This window comes from Molothrus aeneus, chromosome 11 (assembly GCF_037042795.1).
Source record: "Molothrus aeneus isolate 106 chromosome 11, BPBGC_Maene_1.0, whole genome shotgun sequence".
In the NCBI taxonomy this organism is placed as follows: domain Eukaryota; kingdom Metazoa; phylum Chordata; class Aves; order Passeriformes; family Icteridae; genus Molothrus; species Molothrus aeneus.
The window spans coordinates 1,827,354-1,844,992 of NC_089656.1; the positions used below are offsets into that span (position 1 = coordinate 1,827,354).

General features: G+C 47.5%; 1 protein-coding gene across 1 annotated transcript in view; it reads right to left on the minus strand.

The window, feature by feature from the left end:
• Window positions 1-13,751, minus strand: part of LOC136561416 (hydrocephalus-inducing protein-like) — a 74,189-nt gene extending 60,438 nt beyond the window's left edge. The window contains exons 1-5 of the mRNA XM_066557712.1: window positions 13,742-13,751; window positions 11,018-11,301; window positions 5,698-5,817; window positions 3,779-3,913; window positions 2,307-2,506 (exon numbers count right to left, since the gene is read on the minus strand). Coding sequence (XP_066413809.1) covers window positions 2,307-2,506; window positions 3,779-3,913; window positions 5,698-5,817; window positions 11,018-11,301; window positions 13,742-13,751 — 749 coding nt within the window. The remainder of the gene's footprint in view (window positions 1-2,306; window positions 2,507-3,778; window positions 3,914-5,697; window positions 5,818-11,017; window positions 11,302-13,741) is intronic.
• Window positions 13,752-17,639: the final 3,888 nt, after the last annotated feature.

Sequence of the window (17,639 nt, forward strand, 5' to 3'; positions counted from 1 at the left end):
CCAGCTAAATGAAGCACCATGAGCAGGAGCACATCAAGGAAGCAGAACAGAAGGTTTCTGTGTGTTTACCAGCAATGTAGTCTGGGACTCTGGGCTGTCATGCAGGCTGGTAATTGTTTGCTTGGCCCAGCAGAGAAACTCTGTGCAATGTGTTGGAAATAATTATGCAGATGTGTTGCTGCACTTTGGATTTAACAGGAGCAATGAGGATTGGCCACCAGGTAAAGAGCTCTTGCCTGACAAGCACAAGACTGTGCTTTGATGCTCAGGGGAAATGTGCTTGTGCCCAGCAGCTGCTGGGCTTTGTGCTCTTCTACAGCCCTGGCCTTGGTGCTTTGCTGCTGGTCAATCTGTCACTAAAAGTGTCTTCTGGGGAGTTTGGTGATGAATGCATCACACACAAAAACAAAGAGAGCATCTGGCAAGCTGAACTTTGTTCATGTCAGCAGTGACAGCTGATGAACTTGCTTCAGGTTCTGCTCATTCAGGACCTCTTGCTGCAGTGATGGGCTGAGCTGTTCCCATTCCCACTGGTGAGACCATCACTGGCTGATGGAGAAGCCTTGGGCCAGCAATGTTCATGTGCTGGGCGTGAGACTTTGGAGGGAGGGGAGGAAAGACAAGGCCCCAGCAGCCCCAGAGCCAGATCAGTGCACGGGCTCCTGCATCTGCCCCAGGGCTGATGCCAGCACTGCTGCAGGTCCCTGCTGGGGCTTGGGGGGATCAGGGCCTGCTGGGGGCAAGGCACAGCATTCTTCTCTTAGTCTTCTGCCAGAAATTTCATCAGAACAGAGAAGCTGCCACTTAGGGGAATCCCTGGCCAGGCTTCAGCACTACCTTCCATTCCATTCCCTTCCCACTGCTGCTCCATGTTATATGTTCCCATGCTCCTGCCCTCAGATGGCAGGATGGGAATAACATTTCTGGGGGTGACTTCAGGGGTTGCCTGAGAAAGAAGGTATCTTCATATTTTCAAATTATCAGGAGAAGAGGATCCAGCCAAGTCCAGGACTCAGTTGTCAGGACTGAAAAACTGAATGCAAATCAGCCCCTGCATCTCCTGCATCCCTCACCAGACTCCTCTGTTCCTGCTGTAGCAGGACTTAACTGAACTTAACTCCTCTGAATTTCAGCCAACATCACTAAGCTGTTCCCTGAGCCCACAGATAGAAGAGCTGTGAAGGAGACATCCCTGACACTGTAAGAACCAAATGAAAGCGACTGCCAAGAGATGGGGCCAGCAAGCTAAATTTTGGCCTTTTATCTGATAATTGTGAGCTGTTCCTTAAGATAGTTCTCATCCTCTTAGATCCATCCTCTCAATGAATCACTACTGCACTTGACAGGCAGAAAAGATAAGGGATGGAGGGGGTTTTAATAGGCTGTTTTCTTCTGCTTTTTAACTAGGTCCATTGGTATGTTTGTTTCCTTGTGTGGCATCTAAAGACAGGTCCAGATCTCCCAATGGCACCTTGCAATCCCCAGACACTGGTCTTACTTTGAGCAGTGTGTGTGCTCAGATGATTTCCAGAGGTCCCCTCCAGCAAAAGATATACTTTTATCTTCTAAATCAGCCCAATTGCTTTTCACATAGTCACTAAATGTCTCCTATTTCCTATACACCTGTGCATGTACCTATGGGCATGTGGTATATGGAGAGGCATTAGAGGAGCTCGACCATCATCAAAGTTCCCAATGAAGAGTTCATGATCTTTTGGCAAACATTTAACACAAAACAAAAACAAAAAACAGCAGAAACACAAGAACTTTGGAGTATTTAAAAAGAAATCTCAATGAAAGGGGCACAACCTTATTCAGAGATTTAAATCATCTGTTTGAAATCTTAAACTGTCTCTCAAAGGTTCATCATGGAACAGAAGAGGTGACTGATGCCCTCAGCTGACAAGGGTAATCAGATCAGCTTTAAGTAACAAGAACTGCACTGGCTGCCTGCAGCACAGCTCATTTGGGCATCTCATGAGAGGACCACTGGAAGGCCCCATGCCTGTGGTGTCCCAGAGAATGGCTCTCTTTGGCTGACAGTGCTGAGGAAGCATTTCAGAAGCTGCTGGTGCTCAGCAGGGTGCAAGCCAGCTACCAACATGTTCCAGCAGCCTCCAGGAAATCTGGGACAGAGAAAGTTCAAAGGCCACTGAAAGCAAGAGCAGATGCCATCCATGCTGCTCACTTCCAGCCAGGCTGCAGGGCAGCAGCTGCAATGCTCTGGCTCCTTTTGCTGCTCCTTCCCAACTCTGCTCTCACCCAAAGGTGATATCCTTTGCACAAGGACAGATGAGCTGCCTCACCTCTGGGTGCTCAGCTGGTAATGAGCTTCCAGGTTACCAGTGTTGCAGATCAGCAGAGTCTTCTGGGTGCTGACCTTGACTGGACACTCTGAGAAGTCCAGCTGGGCAGGGAGGTCCAGCACAACTCGGGCACCAGTGGCCCGAAGTGGCACAACTATCCTTTCCCTGGCAGTGACGCAGATGAACTCGTGGCAATAATCCTGCAGGAAAAGAGCACAGGACATGTAGTGCCATCCCCATGGCAGAAGAAAAACCATTTCCTATAACCCTTCAAGGGCATCAACTTACCTACTGCACCCTAAAATGAACACTAAGTTCTACTAAGATGTCACATTTTAAAGACACCAGTGCACTTTGCAAATCCTGTCTCTGTGGCATTAAGCTCCCGTGTCACTTGGGTCATACGGAGAACTACCCTAGGCCACCATAATTTTTACTCTAAACTTTAATGATGTTAAATAGTTCCTAAGTCCCTTCTAAGGAACATGGAGCAAGGGAACACAGGACATTGCTCTTTAGGTTTCTCTATTCTCACTGTCTGAGAATAGGACAAAGTGTTAAACTGACTCTAAGCAGCAAAAGGAAGATGAGAAAACAGCTGCACCCAAAGAGATCCTGCACCTCTGGCCTGGTGCAGAAACATCAGTTGGCTCAGAACTCCCCTCTAACTTTGCCTCTCCAACAAGTCAGGAGAAGAACAGTGCTAAGAGGCTGCAGGATGCTGTTGGAAAGGGCCTCTCTTTGTTTCCCTGCAAGGCTTCCTCCCTTCCATGCCATGTCCTAAACCCTTCCGTATGAACAAGTCTCCAGATGCCAGCAGTGAGATCAGACTTGCCAGGGCCTCAGCACTGCTGTGCAAACCTCCCCACAAAAGCACCTTTGGCACGGAATGGGTGCCAGCTGACAGAGCAAGCACAGTGACAGGCATGAAGACAGAGCCCCAGCAGTGTCACTGCCACAGGCTCTGGGCTCACAGCTCTGCCTGCAGCTTGTACCTGGCCCTGCAGCTGTGCCATGGTCACCTGTGCTCTGGGACAGCACAGCTGCAAGGCTGCAGAACAGAGGGGCTGAAAAAGCACCATCTTTGCTCCAGCCCAGGTGAGGCAGGGAAGCTGTTGGCAGTCAGGAAGGAGGAAAGCTCCCTGACCTCTTTGTTCCTCTGCTGTTTTCCATAATAATGAAACCCCTTCCACTGGACCTAGAGATGGCTGAACATCTATCAACAGCCCTCTGTCCTTTTCATCCTATTCCCTGTGCATCTTCCCCTGGCAATGCTCAGGGATGTGCAGGGAGGGAAGCAGAGCCTGTCAGGCCTGGCTGCAGTGCCTGCCAGCAGTGCCAAGGTGTGACTGGCTGCAGGCTGCCTGCCCAGGGCCTGGAGCCCAGCTCACAGCATGCAATGGGCTGGAGCAGAGTGCAGGGAGAACAATGGCTGTGGAGATCATTGTGCGTTTTGGCTCCTGCAGCCTCACCTTGCTCTCGTCGGGGGTGAAGCGGACGTGCACAGGGACGGTGGCGCCCGGCAGCACGACACGGTACGCGTCGTTGGAGCCCATGAGCTGGAAGTAAGGGGAGCTCTCCATGGAGATCTTCACCACCTGAGGAAACTGCAGCAAAGACACCAAATGATGATTTTGCCACTTGTGGAAACAGGACCAGAGGAGACCTGTCCGTGCCCTGCTGACATCCCTCCCTGGCCCCTTTCCCAAAGCACTTTCAGCTGTGCAGGCACAGGCACATCATTCACAAGGCTGAGCTTGAATCCCTCCTGTCTGGCTCCAGCATTGTGGCCAGGGCCAGTAGGGCAGTGCCTGCTGGGAAGGAAGGGCCCAGCAGCTCAGCACCAGCAGGATGGAGACAGAGCACCTGAACCAAGTCATCTGCATATTCAACAAGGCCAAAAAACCTGCTGGCTTCTGCCTGCACACAGCTATGCAGTTGTGTTCCAGAGGGGGAATGTGCTACCTGAAAGCAAACCAGCACATTATCCTGGGGGATGGAAGAAATTCCCTTCTAGCAGATCAGGTTTGGGTAGGGACATTGTGGGGATACAGTCAGGCAGGCAGAGCAGCAAGAGAGGAGACCAAACACTGTGGCCTTACTGGGAATAAAATCAAATCTGAAAAGCAAAAGAAGGAACACAACAAGACCATCCCTAAAACAAGGAGATGACAAAGAGAATTTAAATGGGCAGTAAAGCAGCAAGGAGGAATCATAAAACCATGAAAGCAATCAGCTTGCCAAAAGTGACAGAAACACAGATAGGCTGTGCCTATTGACTCTGGGCTTCAAAGGCATTTTCTGCCTGGAGAAACATGACCAGCACTGACTGACAGTGTGGTTCCAAGTATTAAAGCCAATCTTGGCTCTCCAGGGCTTCTTGCTGCCTGTGCAGGCAAGCTGGGCTGCTGGGCATTCCTGCCTGCAGCCAGCAGGCCAGGTTCTGCCCTCTGGGATTCACAGACACAGCACACATGCATTTTCTAGTACACAGATATCATCAACCCCTGAGCACCAAAATGCTTTCCAAAAGTCTAAACCAGATGATTTGGCCTCCCTCCTGTCCCTTCCCACCAGCCCACTCTTGGCACAAGCCTCACTTGAAAAAATGTTTCCCTGACTGAAATTCAAATGGTCTCAGTTGTCCTCTTTACAGTGGAACACAACTGCTGACCTTTTTCAACCTTTTCCCTCTCAGCTCTCTTGGGAAACTCCAAAACAATCACAATTATTTCATATGAAGGTGGAAACCTCCAGGAGCACATGGCTTTGGATGTGCTGTGGTTCTCCAAAGGGAAAGCAGAGCACCGTGTTGCTTTTGGAAAAGCTGAGCAGAGCCGGATGAAGCTGAGCAGGAGCCTGAAGTGGCACCTAAAGGCCTCTCACTGCTTCTGCTCCATCACTCTGATTGCAGGGCTCTTTCAGAACACGGTTCCTGCAGTGCCAATGTCATTAATGAGAAGTGATTCCAGCATAAAGTGCAGAAGGCTCAGCCCCTGAGCTGACTGTGAGCTGCACAAAGGGAGCCAAACTGGCTGAGAGAGGCAGAGATTCCTGCCAGGAGCCAAGATTAACCAAGGAGACACAGGGTGTGGTATAGACTCAAGGCAAAGCATGAGAGCAGGTAAGAACTGTACAGCCCTCAACATTCTTATCAATGCAGAGCTTTCCAGAGAAGGAAACTCCTTTGGGATAGACACCATCAACACATGGCCAAAAGCAGGGGACAATTCCCAGCACAGGAAGATTTCCATCATCTTGCAGAACAAAGGTGCTGAGGCATTTTCTTCTGCATGTGCTGCAGCAGATAACTTGCTTTGCTGTACACTGGGGGAATGACAGCACTCTCCTCTTCCAGCACAGTGTTAAAGCTCTGGGTGCCAGCACTTACCTTGTTCTTATTAATGAGAGACAGCGCCATCTCATAAACCTCATGAGCGACGATGTTCTGAAATACCAGCTCTGGTGGGGAAACCTGAAACGAGCTCTGTTTCTGGGCAGCTAACGACAGCTGGAGAGGAGAGAGAGCAGGGAGAGCTTCAGCTGCTGGGAGGAAGGTTCATGAAGGATCCCTTCCACTGATCCCCAGTGAAGTACAGACTCTGGGTGAGCACGTCTGCCCAGCCCACACTGGGCAAACAGTGGCTCACCCACCTCTGCTCTGAGCTGATTCAGAGCTGCTGGGCCACACAGAGCAGGCTCAAGCCAAGCTGCTCTTTTGGCATGGATTCCTCCAGGTTTCTTTCTCCAGAATGCCAGGCAGCACTTATTTTAGGCACAGCCCTGCGCCCATGTGGTCACAGAGCTCTGGGGCACTGATTGAGCACTCCTGGAGTAAGTAAAACCCATGAATTTGCAGGAGACTCCATGGGAAACAATTTTGGTTTGTCCTTTACTCTGAGACAGGGAAACCGAGGCCCACACAACTGCAAATACCTTTTTTGCTCTAGAACTTAGACATCAGTAAGAAGAATACAGTACTAGACTAGGAGGTGTGAGAGATGAGGTGACATTTGGCTGAAGCCAAAAGGTTATGAAGCAAAAGAATGGAATTTGTTGGTTCTGTGTGTTGTTTGTGGTTTGGATTTGTTCAGGTTGGTTTGTTGAGTGTCGCAGTGAGAGGGACGGGGTTGAAGACCTGACCAAAAGGAAGGAGGACGAGAGGGGAGGGGACAGAAAAGTTGGTGGTCAGTAGAGAATGGAAGCTCCTGAGTACCCATCCAATGGCAAAGGGCACAGGGGCCGCCCCAGACGGGTACAAAGGGGATACAAAGATTGCCATTTTCTCGGAGGGTGTGTGTGTGTGCTTGGCTCTCGGGGAGGGAGACACGCCCGGCTCAGCTGAATCGTTACTAATAAACCATTTTCTTTTGCTTCGATGATTTTGTCCCCTTTCATTGTACTTAAAAATTAGTGCGTTTCAAACAGAGGGAAAGGCAAAAATAAAAAGACAAGTGAGGTGAATGCTGAATGAGGACAAGGTTCAGTTATTTTCTCAGTGACTTGGGTAAAAGTAGAGTTGCTATCTCCTTTTTCCATGTGTTTTAAATGGGTGCTTTCTAGTAATTATTGCTATCTTATTTAATGCCATTGTAGAGGCACATCTGGAATGATGAGGCAACAACAGCAAATGCTTCTGGAGCAGAGACATTGCTTGGAGAAAACTCTGCCCTGCTTTGTCTGCCTTCTCCAGCCACACTGCTGTCACTGCAGAGACGCAAGCAGGTCTCCTCTGTGACTTCCCAGCAGACACAGTCTGCTGAAGGGAGTGGCTGCAGCACACTGTCCCTTAGCTGTGCCTTTCCCTGAGGTGTTCCCAAGGCCCCTCTCCAGGGCAATCCTTAACCTGGATTGTGTTCTGTGTCTCTTGCTGCCAATTTCCTGCTCAACAGCCCACCTCGGTCACCTACCCCTTTGGACTGTGCTTTCTACTGAGCCAGTCCTGCCAGAAAAGCAGCTTTAAACACAACTCTAAGTAGGCACTGATCCAGATAAAGCACATCCATTCCCCTCTGCCCAGGGCCAGTCCCCTGTACATCTGGCAGCCTGCAAAATCCAATACCCCGTCCAGGTCCCAGCACATTGTTCCAACTCAAATATTAATGCGATTAATTCATTTTGTTAAATCTGAAGTAATTCCTGCAGGTCCTCGGCCTTCAAAGGCCAACGCTGGCACTCTGGAGGGAATCCCATGACCCCAAGCATTTAATGGTGACCACACCAAAGCAAGAGGTGGCTCCTTCAGCAGGAGAATGGCACTTGGCAATGTTGTGCCTTTGTGTCTCCAGCCTTCCCCCTGTTAGCAATGGCAGCTACGCTCCAGCACACCCCAGCAGCTTCAGCTGAGGTTATTTGTGCTGCTTAGTGCAGATCAGGACTCCCAGTCCACCACTCCCAGCAGTTTGCAATGACAGCAGGACCTGGACACTGAGGTATTTTGCTGGAGGCAAGCCTGTCACAAGCACACACCCTCTTCAAACTTCCTGTTAAACAGAAAGGAAAAGAGCAGGAAAAGGCTACCTTTCGACGAGTCTCACTCCTGTCTAGAAACGGGCCAATTCTGGGCAGAATATTCTTCCCAGGGCTGGCCTCCGTCTTCGTGCTGAGAAACTTCTCCCTCAGGAACTTAGAGGGAAGCAGCTGAAAGGCAAAAATAAACCAGCTAGAGCCTCAGAGATGTGCTTGTTCAGAAAGACTTTTCTTGAACAAGTGGCACTGATGAATAATTTGTGATCACAGCCACTAGCACAGTTCTGGAAGCCCTGGAAGTCTCCTGCTGAAATACTTAGTATCAGTCAATTAATAAGACAGAGTGGAATACACATACTTCCAGCCACATGGCTGTGTCCCATGAGCTTCTCTGTGACTGGATGGGACATGGTTGGGGATTCTGCTCTTTGGGCATTTGTTTCCTCTTATGTTTCATTGGATTGAGGCAGTGACCTTTCCAGAGAATGGGGAGGAGCTCTCAGAGCTGCCTGAACTCCAGCCCTGCACAACACTCAGAACTCACAGCAAGGAGATATCGCTGCTGGCTGAGTCCAAGAGATGCAAGAAAACAAAGTTGTACCTAGAGTGAGGTGCACAGGAATGTGTCCAGGTTTTAGTTCTCCCTGTTAATTGTTTTCTCTGTCTGGGCTGACAGAGCCCTCCACAGAAGAAAACAGAGGGATGTCCTTGGCAGAGCCTCAGCAGTGGGGCATCTTCAGTCAAGTGAGCTGCAGACAGCAAGGGACCTTTGTGGCCCTGGCTCCAGTGCTGCCTGCAGGGCTGCATCTGTGCCCACCCAGCAGCTGGGAGAGAACAGCTGCTTTGGAAGCTCTTCCAGCTGGGACCAGCCGTGGCTCTCAAGGCTTGGGGCAGAGTTTGAGCTTTCCCCCTCACATGCCCAGGTGCCCAAGGGCAGCTTGGTCAGAGCAGCACAGGTGAGTGCCCAGCCTGACAGAAGGAATTGCATTGGCAAAGGGAAAGGGACAGAACACATGCTCAGGGCTTCAGCTGTACATTGGTTTCACTTGGCTCAGCTGGCACAGCCAGGCAAGGCACTGAGCTGTCCCTGACACATCCCACAGTGTTCCCTACTGCACCAGGACAGCCCCAGCAGCAGGAGCACGGCACAAAGGGCTGGGGAGGGGCTCTGCAGCTCACAGCACTGCTGGACAACAGGGGCAGGGAGAGCAGGGACACCAGCAGAGTTTCCAGTGGGTACTTACAGTAAAAGATTTCAGCATTTCCCGGGACAAAAGACGAGGTGTTGGTGTCTTTGGCAACCCAGACTCCATTTTAAAGGGATGATGTCGCAGATGAGCGACAATGCCTCAACAAAACTGTAAAGAGCAACAATGGAACTCTGAAAATCCAGAACCCAATTCATGGCAGATTCAAGGCATATACTGGTGCTAAAAATTTTATATTATTTGAAAGTAGTTGAGTGCTTGTTTGGCATAAGTAGCTAATGTTTTTAGGCCTCTAGTTGGACTTTATTTGACCTATCTGGCTACTTTGTGCAATTCAAAGATGGATCATACTGAAACCTGGAGCTAAATAGCTGAACATTAATAATAGTTTGAACAGAGAAAGCTATAGCTTAAATATTACTTAAAAATAGCTTGAGTGGACCTCCTCTTCTTTAGGCTAAATGACCCCTGCTCTCTCAGCTGCTCCTCACAGGACTTGTGAGAGACTGGAATGTTATGGCTAATGGCTTAAATATTGTTAGGAAGGACTTTTTGCCCATTCTGACAAAACTGAATAAAGAAGTTGTGACCACTGAAGCCCACCTCTCCCTGAAAATGCCTCCTGACTGAACTTGGGACTGTGAGTTAAGCCACCTAAGGGAACTTGAGGCAAGATAAAGGTGACACTATTGTCCTGTTCTCTCAGGTCTGGGGAAAAGTAAAGAAGACTAAGGGAGAAAAATGTATCCACAACAAAGCCAAACCCAGCAGCTGTCCTGAAAATCAGCTCTGTCTGCCTTCATGCTGGGGAAGTCATAGCCACAGACTCGTCTGCTGAGGCCAGGTTTGCACTCAAACCTCCCATCAACAGAGGGGGGAGGAGGAAATTCTGGGCGTGTGGCACAACCTCTGCTAAGGGGCAGTGGACACCCATCCTCCCTGAGACAAACTGGCTCAGCTCTAAAAGCCCCCAGCCCCAGAAGGCCACATCCAGGGGACATTCCCATGAGGGGCAGCTGAGGGGGTGTCACAACCCATCAAAGACCTCCAAAGTGCCCCCACAGCCATTCCTGAGGCCTTGCACCAGACGACTGCAGGGCATGCAAAGTAACACAACAGATCTGAAAATCCACAACCCAATTCATGGCAGACTCAAAAGGATATACTGGTGCTAAAGATTTTATATTCTTTGAAAGTAGCAAGAGATAGAGTCCAACTTGCCCTACCCCAGGGAGCTACCTGGGCAGTCCCACCTTGCCCAAATCTGCATTAATCCTTTGGAGTCTTACATTTTGCCAGACCTCACCACAGAGAGGACCAGAAGAGGATTTAATGGTATGCCAGTGAGATCCATGCAATGGTGATACTTTCTACCTAATCTGTCACTCTCTATTTCTCTCCCCCTCCCCAACCCCCTTCTCTATCTCTCTCTCTCTCTTCCTCACATTTACTGTTACATAAAATCCAGACTACTAACTTTGGCATATGGTCTTGTTTGCACCTTAATTCAGGGGCATCTCCCTAATAATTTTAGTAACTAGATCATAACAACCCACTGAAACTTGAACAGAACTCATTCACCTTTAAGTAGTTTAAGTAATCGCTATAGAAAAAAGGTATAGACTAGTATATATAGGAAATTCTGCACTTCTTCAGTGGAAAAAAAAAAGCACCATCAGTCGACCATACAGTGCATCCACTCAGCTGGACATGCCACTGAACTGCTGCGCCAGAAGACTGGCATTATCACATCCTGTACTTCCCTTTGGAATTCTCTTTCAGAGCACCGATGTGACAAAACCAAAAAGTACAACTTCAGTCAATCTTTACCTTCAAACGAAATTCAGTACACCCTGCAAAGACTAATGCTCTGCGGGTTCAGGACTCCTTAGTCGTAGAGATCAATGCTTCGCGCGTTCAGGACTCGCTCGCAGGGACAATCTCTGTGCACAAGTCCCTTGGCGAATCGCTGACTGAAGCCGCTTCACGAGCCCCAGGCTGGGAACAAGCAGCCCGGAGCGCGCTCTGTGGCACCTGAGGCGGCAGCGCCGTCACAGCCGCGGGCACCTGAGGCGGCAGCGCCGTCACAGCCGCGGGCACCTGAGGCGGCAGCGCCGTCACAGCCGCGGTGGCCGCGCCCGCGGTTCCCGGGCAGCCGCGGCCCCCGATTGTCGTGGCCGGGCCGGGGCCGGGGACGCCGGGCGGGCCTCGGACCCCGCTCGTTCCAGCCCTGGAACCCGCTCCGGGGCCCGGAAGGTGACGTGCGCGGTGGCAGCGCTCGATGTCGCCAGACCCTTGCCCCCAGCTCCGGGCTGCTCCTTCACAACGGGAAAAACCCAGGGTCTCAACAGTTGGTGTTCAGCGCACAGAACAAGTGGGAATCAGCCAGCTGCAGGTGCTGGGCAGTAACGTGTAGCTTCTGGTTCTTAGGGACACACACGGAGCAGAAGTCATTTCCTGGTGTAATGGTTTATCACCTAATCAGTAGCCAGGAATTAGTGCTCCAGAAGACTGACATTATCACATCCTATATTTCTCTTTGGCATTCTCTTTCAGAACACAGATGTGCTAAAAGGAAAAAAAAAACCAACCTACAATATTTATCAACCTCTACCTTCAAATGAAATGCAAGACTGATTTTCAGTTTTATTCCCAGCATTGTAATAAAAAAACACTAGAACCATAACTGTTGCAAGTTTCCTTGCAGTAAACTCGAGATTTTAATATTCTTTCCAAGTTTATCTGTAATATATAGGTTTATATATTATAAAGAACTTAGGTTTGTTAAATTACTGCATACACCTTCATGCTACTGAGCAATAGCACAGATTGATTGTGTCTTCAGCAGAACTGGTTTGCCTTAGTAGAAAGACTTAGAAATGAAAAACTTTCCGAGTTAACCAGAATTAAGTAAGTACTTTTGAAAACAAAGGAGGGAAAAAAGACCAACCCTATTAATTTCTGATGTTTCTAAGTCTACTACTCTGTGCAGCCTAAGGAAGCTGTAATGGAATAAGGGAAGAGAGATCTTACAGCCATGTTATCCACAAGTGTGTGGAAAACCTTCACACAGAGTGCCTGCACAGCCACTTTAAAGACTTGGTGACAGAGGAGCAACATAGGATTGAGCTAAGACAGACAAATATCCAATTCAAGTCAAATTACAAGTTATTTTATTTTCAGATAGGGCCGCAGATTGTACACTGCTCACCAATCCTGGGAGGTCAGAATGTCCTGCAGCATGGCTGAGCCATGAGACTTGTGGAGTAGAATTATGAAAAGGTGAAGCACAAACATTTTTTATGCACCTATATTGCATTACCAGCTCAATTTAAATCTCTGAAGTAGTCATTAGTGTGATTCAGTAGGACTGTGATTCAGTAGGACTTTTCAGTTTGGAAACAAGGCAAGTTTAATAATGTGGAGTCAAAACAAATGCCCTCTAGGATCAAAGCAAAGCAAAACACAGTTAAGGTTTGATCTGTTTTTGCTATCTAAATAGTTAAATTTGTATATCAAATAGCTAAACCTGCACTCAGGCCAACCAGGGGAAAAGAACAAGGTGGTCATGAGGTCTCAGGATAGCATAGCTGGTCATTAGCTTTTCATGTAGTTTCTCCCCATTTCTCTTGGCCTTCATGAAACTTATGTGCCAGTTGTCAAATGTGCTGCCTGAAGTGAAATTGCAGGACTGTTTTGGAAAATATAGGGAAAAAATCCTGAGAAAAACATGATACTTACAGTCTGGTCTGTTACCTGGACTCTGACATGTCCTTTGAACGAGCAGGCTGTAAGGCAGAGCAGAGAAGGTTGGTTTTTAAAATGCCTTGCTCTAAGCTCTGACTTCCATTCTGCCACACTTCCCCATAAGCATCTAAAATTATGCACTTAAATTAAAACAGTGAGATTATTGCACAGAAAGAAGTAGTGTTCAGCCTTGTAGCGGAGGGAGAAGCAAAGGCTCTGATCTTTCTGTCTGAGTGGCTCAACTTTGTATTCAATTCCCTTCAATGCTGTGTCTCAGATCTTTGCCCTTCCATGCAGCAATGGACATAGAATAGCACACAGGGGGAAGCATATCCAAGTGGCTGGTAATGATTTTAGTGGGGAGGGAGGGAGAAAAGGACAATTTCTCCTGCAAAATTACATCTATTCTTGCTTTGCCTGAGCACTTCAGAAGAAACTGAGAACCTCCTGGACAGTCACTAGAAGGACTGTCTGAATAACTGATGCTTAAAGCAATGGTATTTATAAAGCATTGTGGTTACCTGACAGACACAGGGATATTCCACAAAATTTCTTTAGAGATCTACTAAAAGCAGATGTAGAATGCTACTTGAAATCGTCTTCCCAGTGCTGACAAACTCTTAGATTCTGGAAACCTCTACGGTTGAGGGTATTAAGAAATCTTCAGAGTGTTGTCATTCTAGTATTGAGGCAACTGAGGTGGTGTTAGAAAACCTATGGAAAGAGATGAATTTCCTTCAAACATAAAGTAAGAAACAGGGAATGCATCAGACTTTATGGACTACATGGAAAGAGCCATAAAACTTTTTTTATTAATTTGAGCAGTGAAGATGGTAGTGCACAGGTAAAATTCCCAATTTTTCAGCAGCTGGATAAGGATTACTTCCTGCATTTGCTTCCTCCCACTCCAAACTTCAAGCAAAACAAGCATCTGTCAGCATACACTGACTATTCACCCAAAGGATTTGAATATGTTAGTTAGGGGCTTTATCCTTACACCTTACAACATACCTTTTACCATCCTTGGTTTCTTGTCTTTTATTTTTGAAACCAGAGCTTTCATTGTTCTACCAGTCTCAATAATGCCCTGAAAGAGATAAAAAAATAAATTATCCTTCAAGTTTGAAAGGAAATCCAGACTGTCAGTGGATAAAATTAGAGCATACCAACCTGGCAGCACAGTAACATACTTAATTATTATATGTAATATGTATTATTTTGAAAAGAAAGGAGAAAAAAAAATCTGTGTTATTCCTCACCTCCCTTCAGTCATTACCTATGTCTGCTACTAAAGCATTCTGAAGGAAGGGAAAGGGAAAATACTTAAATGGCAATTTGCAGCAAATTACACAGGCAAGAAAAGCACACTAAAACCCTCAGTTAAAGGAAATTGCACTGATTTTCAAAGGAGATTGTTGCTTGAACTACTGACTTTACTTTGGTGCTTTCTGAAGAGTCTTTCTGTAAGCATTTATGAATGCTTAAAATATGGTGATAAAGGCCCCTATCTCAGGTCCATGTATTTCTCTATGTATAGCACTAGTATTCTAGAGCCACACTGAATGAGTCAGTTTGGTATAGTTCATTTCTGGGCATTCTGGGATACAATGGGGAATAGGATCTTTGGGAGCAATCATCACTGATCAATTCAAGTTTCCATTGAGATCAGTGGGAATTATTCACTCTTTCAAAGCCCAGCAATTTAAATCAGTGTTAAGTGGCTGGAAATATGCAGTATCAAAATCTTAATAAAGATGGATTTCCTGGAAAATACACAAGAACAGTTGTTTCCCTTTAAAAGCTGAAGATACTAATTAATCCCTTACCATTTAGTGCAGACAGGTCCTCTCCAAAAAAAAAAAAAAAAAACAAACTGATTTTTTTTTTTTTCAGAAGAAGCATTCTAGAATGATAAAGAAGAGCTGAAGTCATGTAAAGCATGCCCAAAAGGTTATCCTGTATTTAGCTGAAAGGTGTGCTGCTCTTGCTTTTTGTAAGAGGAGGGAGTTTGAGCTCTGCCCCTGGCTTTGTCATGCCGAGTGTTCTGCTGTATGTTTATTCCAGTGAACATATAATATCCACCCTTTGGGGCAGATCAGGAAATCAGTTCCCACAGCTGTACAACCCTGAGCATTTCATGCATGAAAATATTAAAATTAGAGGTTTGAATGTCCAGCAATTAAAAATTAATTCAGCTTCTTTTTCTATCTCATAGAAAATCTGGGGTTACAATAAACAAGAATACTTCATACAATACAGATGCCTCCATTCTCTGCACACCTGTAACTCAGTCTGATCTACAATACTGATAAAAGCTGCAGGTTGTACTTTCACACAAATCCAACGTGTGTTCCTGGGTTTTTTGCTCACATGGAAATTACCTTAGGGATTTACTTTCTCTTTCTCCTTAAACTCTGGAAAGATGTGATTAGTTTCATACTATTTTGGTAAGTAGGCCAACCTCATCGTGCTGTTTTTCAATTGAGTTTATTCTGTGTAAAATTTCTTTCGCTTTCTTCCAGTAGTCTTGCAGACATCTTTTTCTGACTTGCACATCCAATTCTTCTGCATTGTTCACATTTAATGACTTATCATATAATTTCAGACACAACTGTTCAGCTTTATAAAATACAAAACATTAAAATTTTATCAAGTAACATTTAAAAATATTTATTATATTTAGTATGCTGAGGGACAACCCCAATAATTTAATGCAAAATAACATTTTTTATAAAACTTAAATTTATACATAAATGTTAACACACTTGAAATATACACTGCAGTTACAAGAGGTGAACTTGCAATTATAGTTCCTGTAAACTGTTTTCACAATGATGCTGTGAAAAAAAAAAAAAACTTTTTCACTGAATTAGCTCTGGGTTCTTCACCAGTACGAGCTGCTGCTTTAAAAAAAAAAAAAACAATTCTATATTAATGGACACTACAAAGCCCCATACCCCTGACAGCCCTGACAGAGAACACAAGACTAACACCATGAATGCCTTCAAGCATCAGCACTTTATTATACCCCAGTACAGCCTTTTATACCCTTTTGCCTTATGCATAACACCTGTGTGCCCTTTTACCCCCTTGGCATTGGCATTGTGCACTTCAGCATTCCTGCTGCTTTTTCCCTTAAGGATGATCACCTGTTTTACACAGCTGCACCTTATCAGGGGCGAGACTGCCTGCAGCACTATCTCTATTCTCTTACAATCCATTCTCCCACACACACCCTCAATCTTACACAAACCTCTCAGTTGTACTTGCAGCACAGAAATGTGGATACCTGTTTGTTTTTTCCTAATTAGCAATTGCTAATTGTTTCATGGGAGGGATCTCGCGGAGCTGAGGGCTGGGATTGCCCGGCTGAAGGACAGCGGAGGCCCCGCCGGCCTGAGGGCTGGGATTGCCCGGCTGAAGGACAGCGGAGGCCCCGCCGGCCTGAGGGCTGCGATCTCGTGGAGCTCAGGGCAGAGCCCGGCCCGGCCCGGCCCCTCAGGAGACGCCGCAGCCGCAGCGCCGCCCGAGCGCCTCAGGGCGCGGCCGCCCTCGGACTCGGGACAGCCCTGAGCCTTCCCCTCAGCCAGGCGGGAAGCGCTTGGAGTTGTAGAACCGGCAGGGGTGAACGACATCTTTAAGACCATCAGTTCAACGTCAGCCCAGCACTGACACTGCAAACCCTAAACCACTGAACCATTTGCCAGTGTCAGATCCAGAGGCCTCTTTAACACCTCCAGGGATGGCAACTGCACCAATTCTCTAGCCAACCTATTCCCAGGCCTGAACTCCTGAACAGTGAAAAGTTTTTTCTAAAATCTAACCTGAATTTCCTCTCAAGGTGAGGCCACTTCCTCTGGTTCTCAGTGCAGGCCCAGCAGCAGCGAGCAGCCCCCCCTCAGTGCACTCTCCAGCCAGGGAGTTGGAGACAGCGGTGAGGTCCCTCCTGAGCCTCTTCTCCAGTCTGAACAAACCCAGCTCCCTCAGCTACTCCTCATGGGCCATGTTTTCTAGAGCCTTCATGAGCCTTGCTGCCCTTCTCTGGCCACACTCAGCCCCTCAATGTCCTTTTTCCCGAGGGGCCCAGAGCTGGACACAGCACTCGAGGTGTGGCCTCAGCAGTGCCCAGCTCAGAGGGGCAGGCGCTGCCTGCTCCTGCTGCCCACACTGCTGCTGATCCAGGCCAGGTGCCATTGGCCTCTTGTCCCCTTGGGCACACTTTGGCTCACCCTGAGGCGGCTGGTGACCTGCAGGATGTGCCAATTGGCCTTGTGGAACCTCAGGCCCTTGTCCTTGGCCCATTGATCGAGTCGGTCCAAGTCTCACTGCAGAGCCTTCCCGTCCTCGAGCAGATCCACACTCCCACCCAACTGAGCATCTGCAAATTTACTGAGGGTGCTCTCAGTGCCCACCTCCAGATGATCAATAATGATGTTAACCAGGACCAGCCCCAAACGGAGCCCTGGAGAACACATTTCAATGCAGCTCACTTTGCATACTCTGCAGTTGGAGGCTGCAATGCCCCCACAACAGAAAGAGCTGCCATCCCTTGGCATTGGCCACACACACACAGGTGCAGGAAAAAAACCTTTTACTAGGTGAATATGGCTGACAGAACTGAGCTCTCAGGCACACCCTCCCTTTCCTTAATGACCCTGAACTCAAGAAAAGGGATTTCACCTTCCAGCTCTTTGCACCATTGGATCCTCACACCATCAGAGCTCCACCAGCCTCTCTCATCCTTTTGTGCCTTCTCCCCACTCAAGCTGATGAGCAGCTTTTATAAGAAAAAATGCAGTTCTGCTGCCAATGAGGTGAGCCAATTTGCAAATGCCACTTACCCTGCCAAAAACAGCTACTGCCTTTTTCTTTCAGAGGTGAGTAAAAAAATTTAGATTTTAAAGAACTG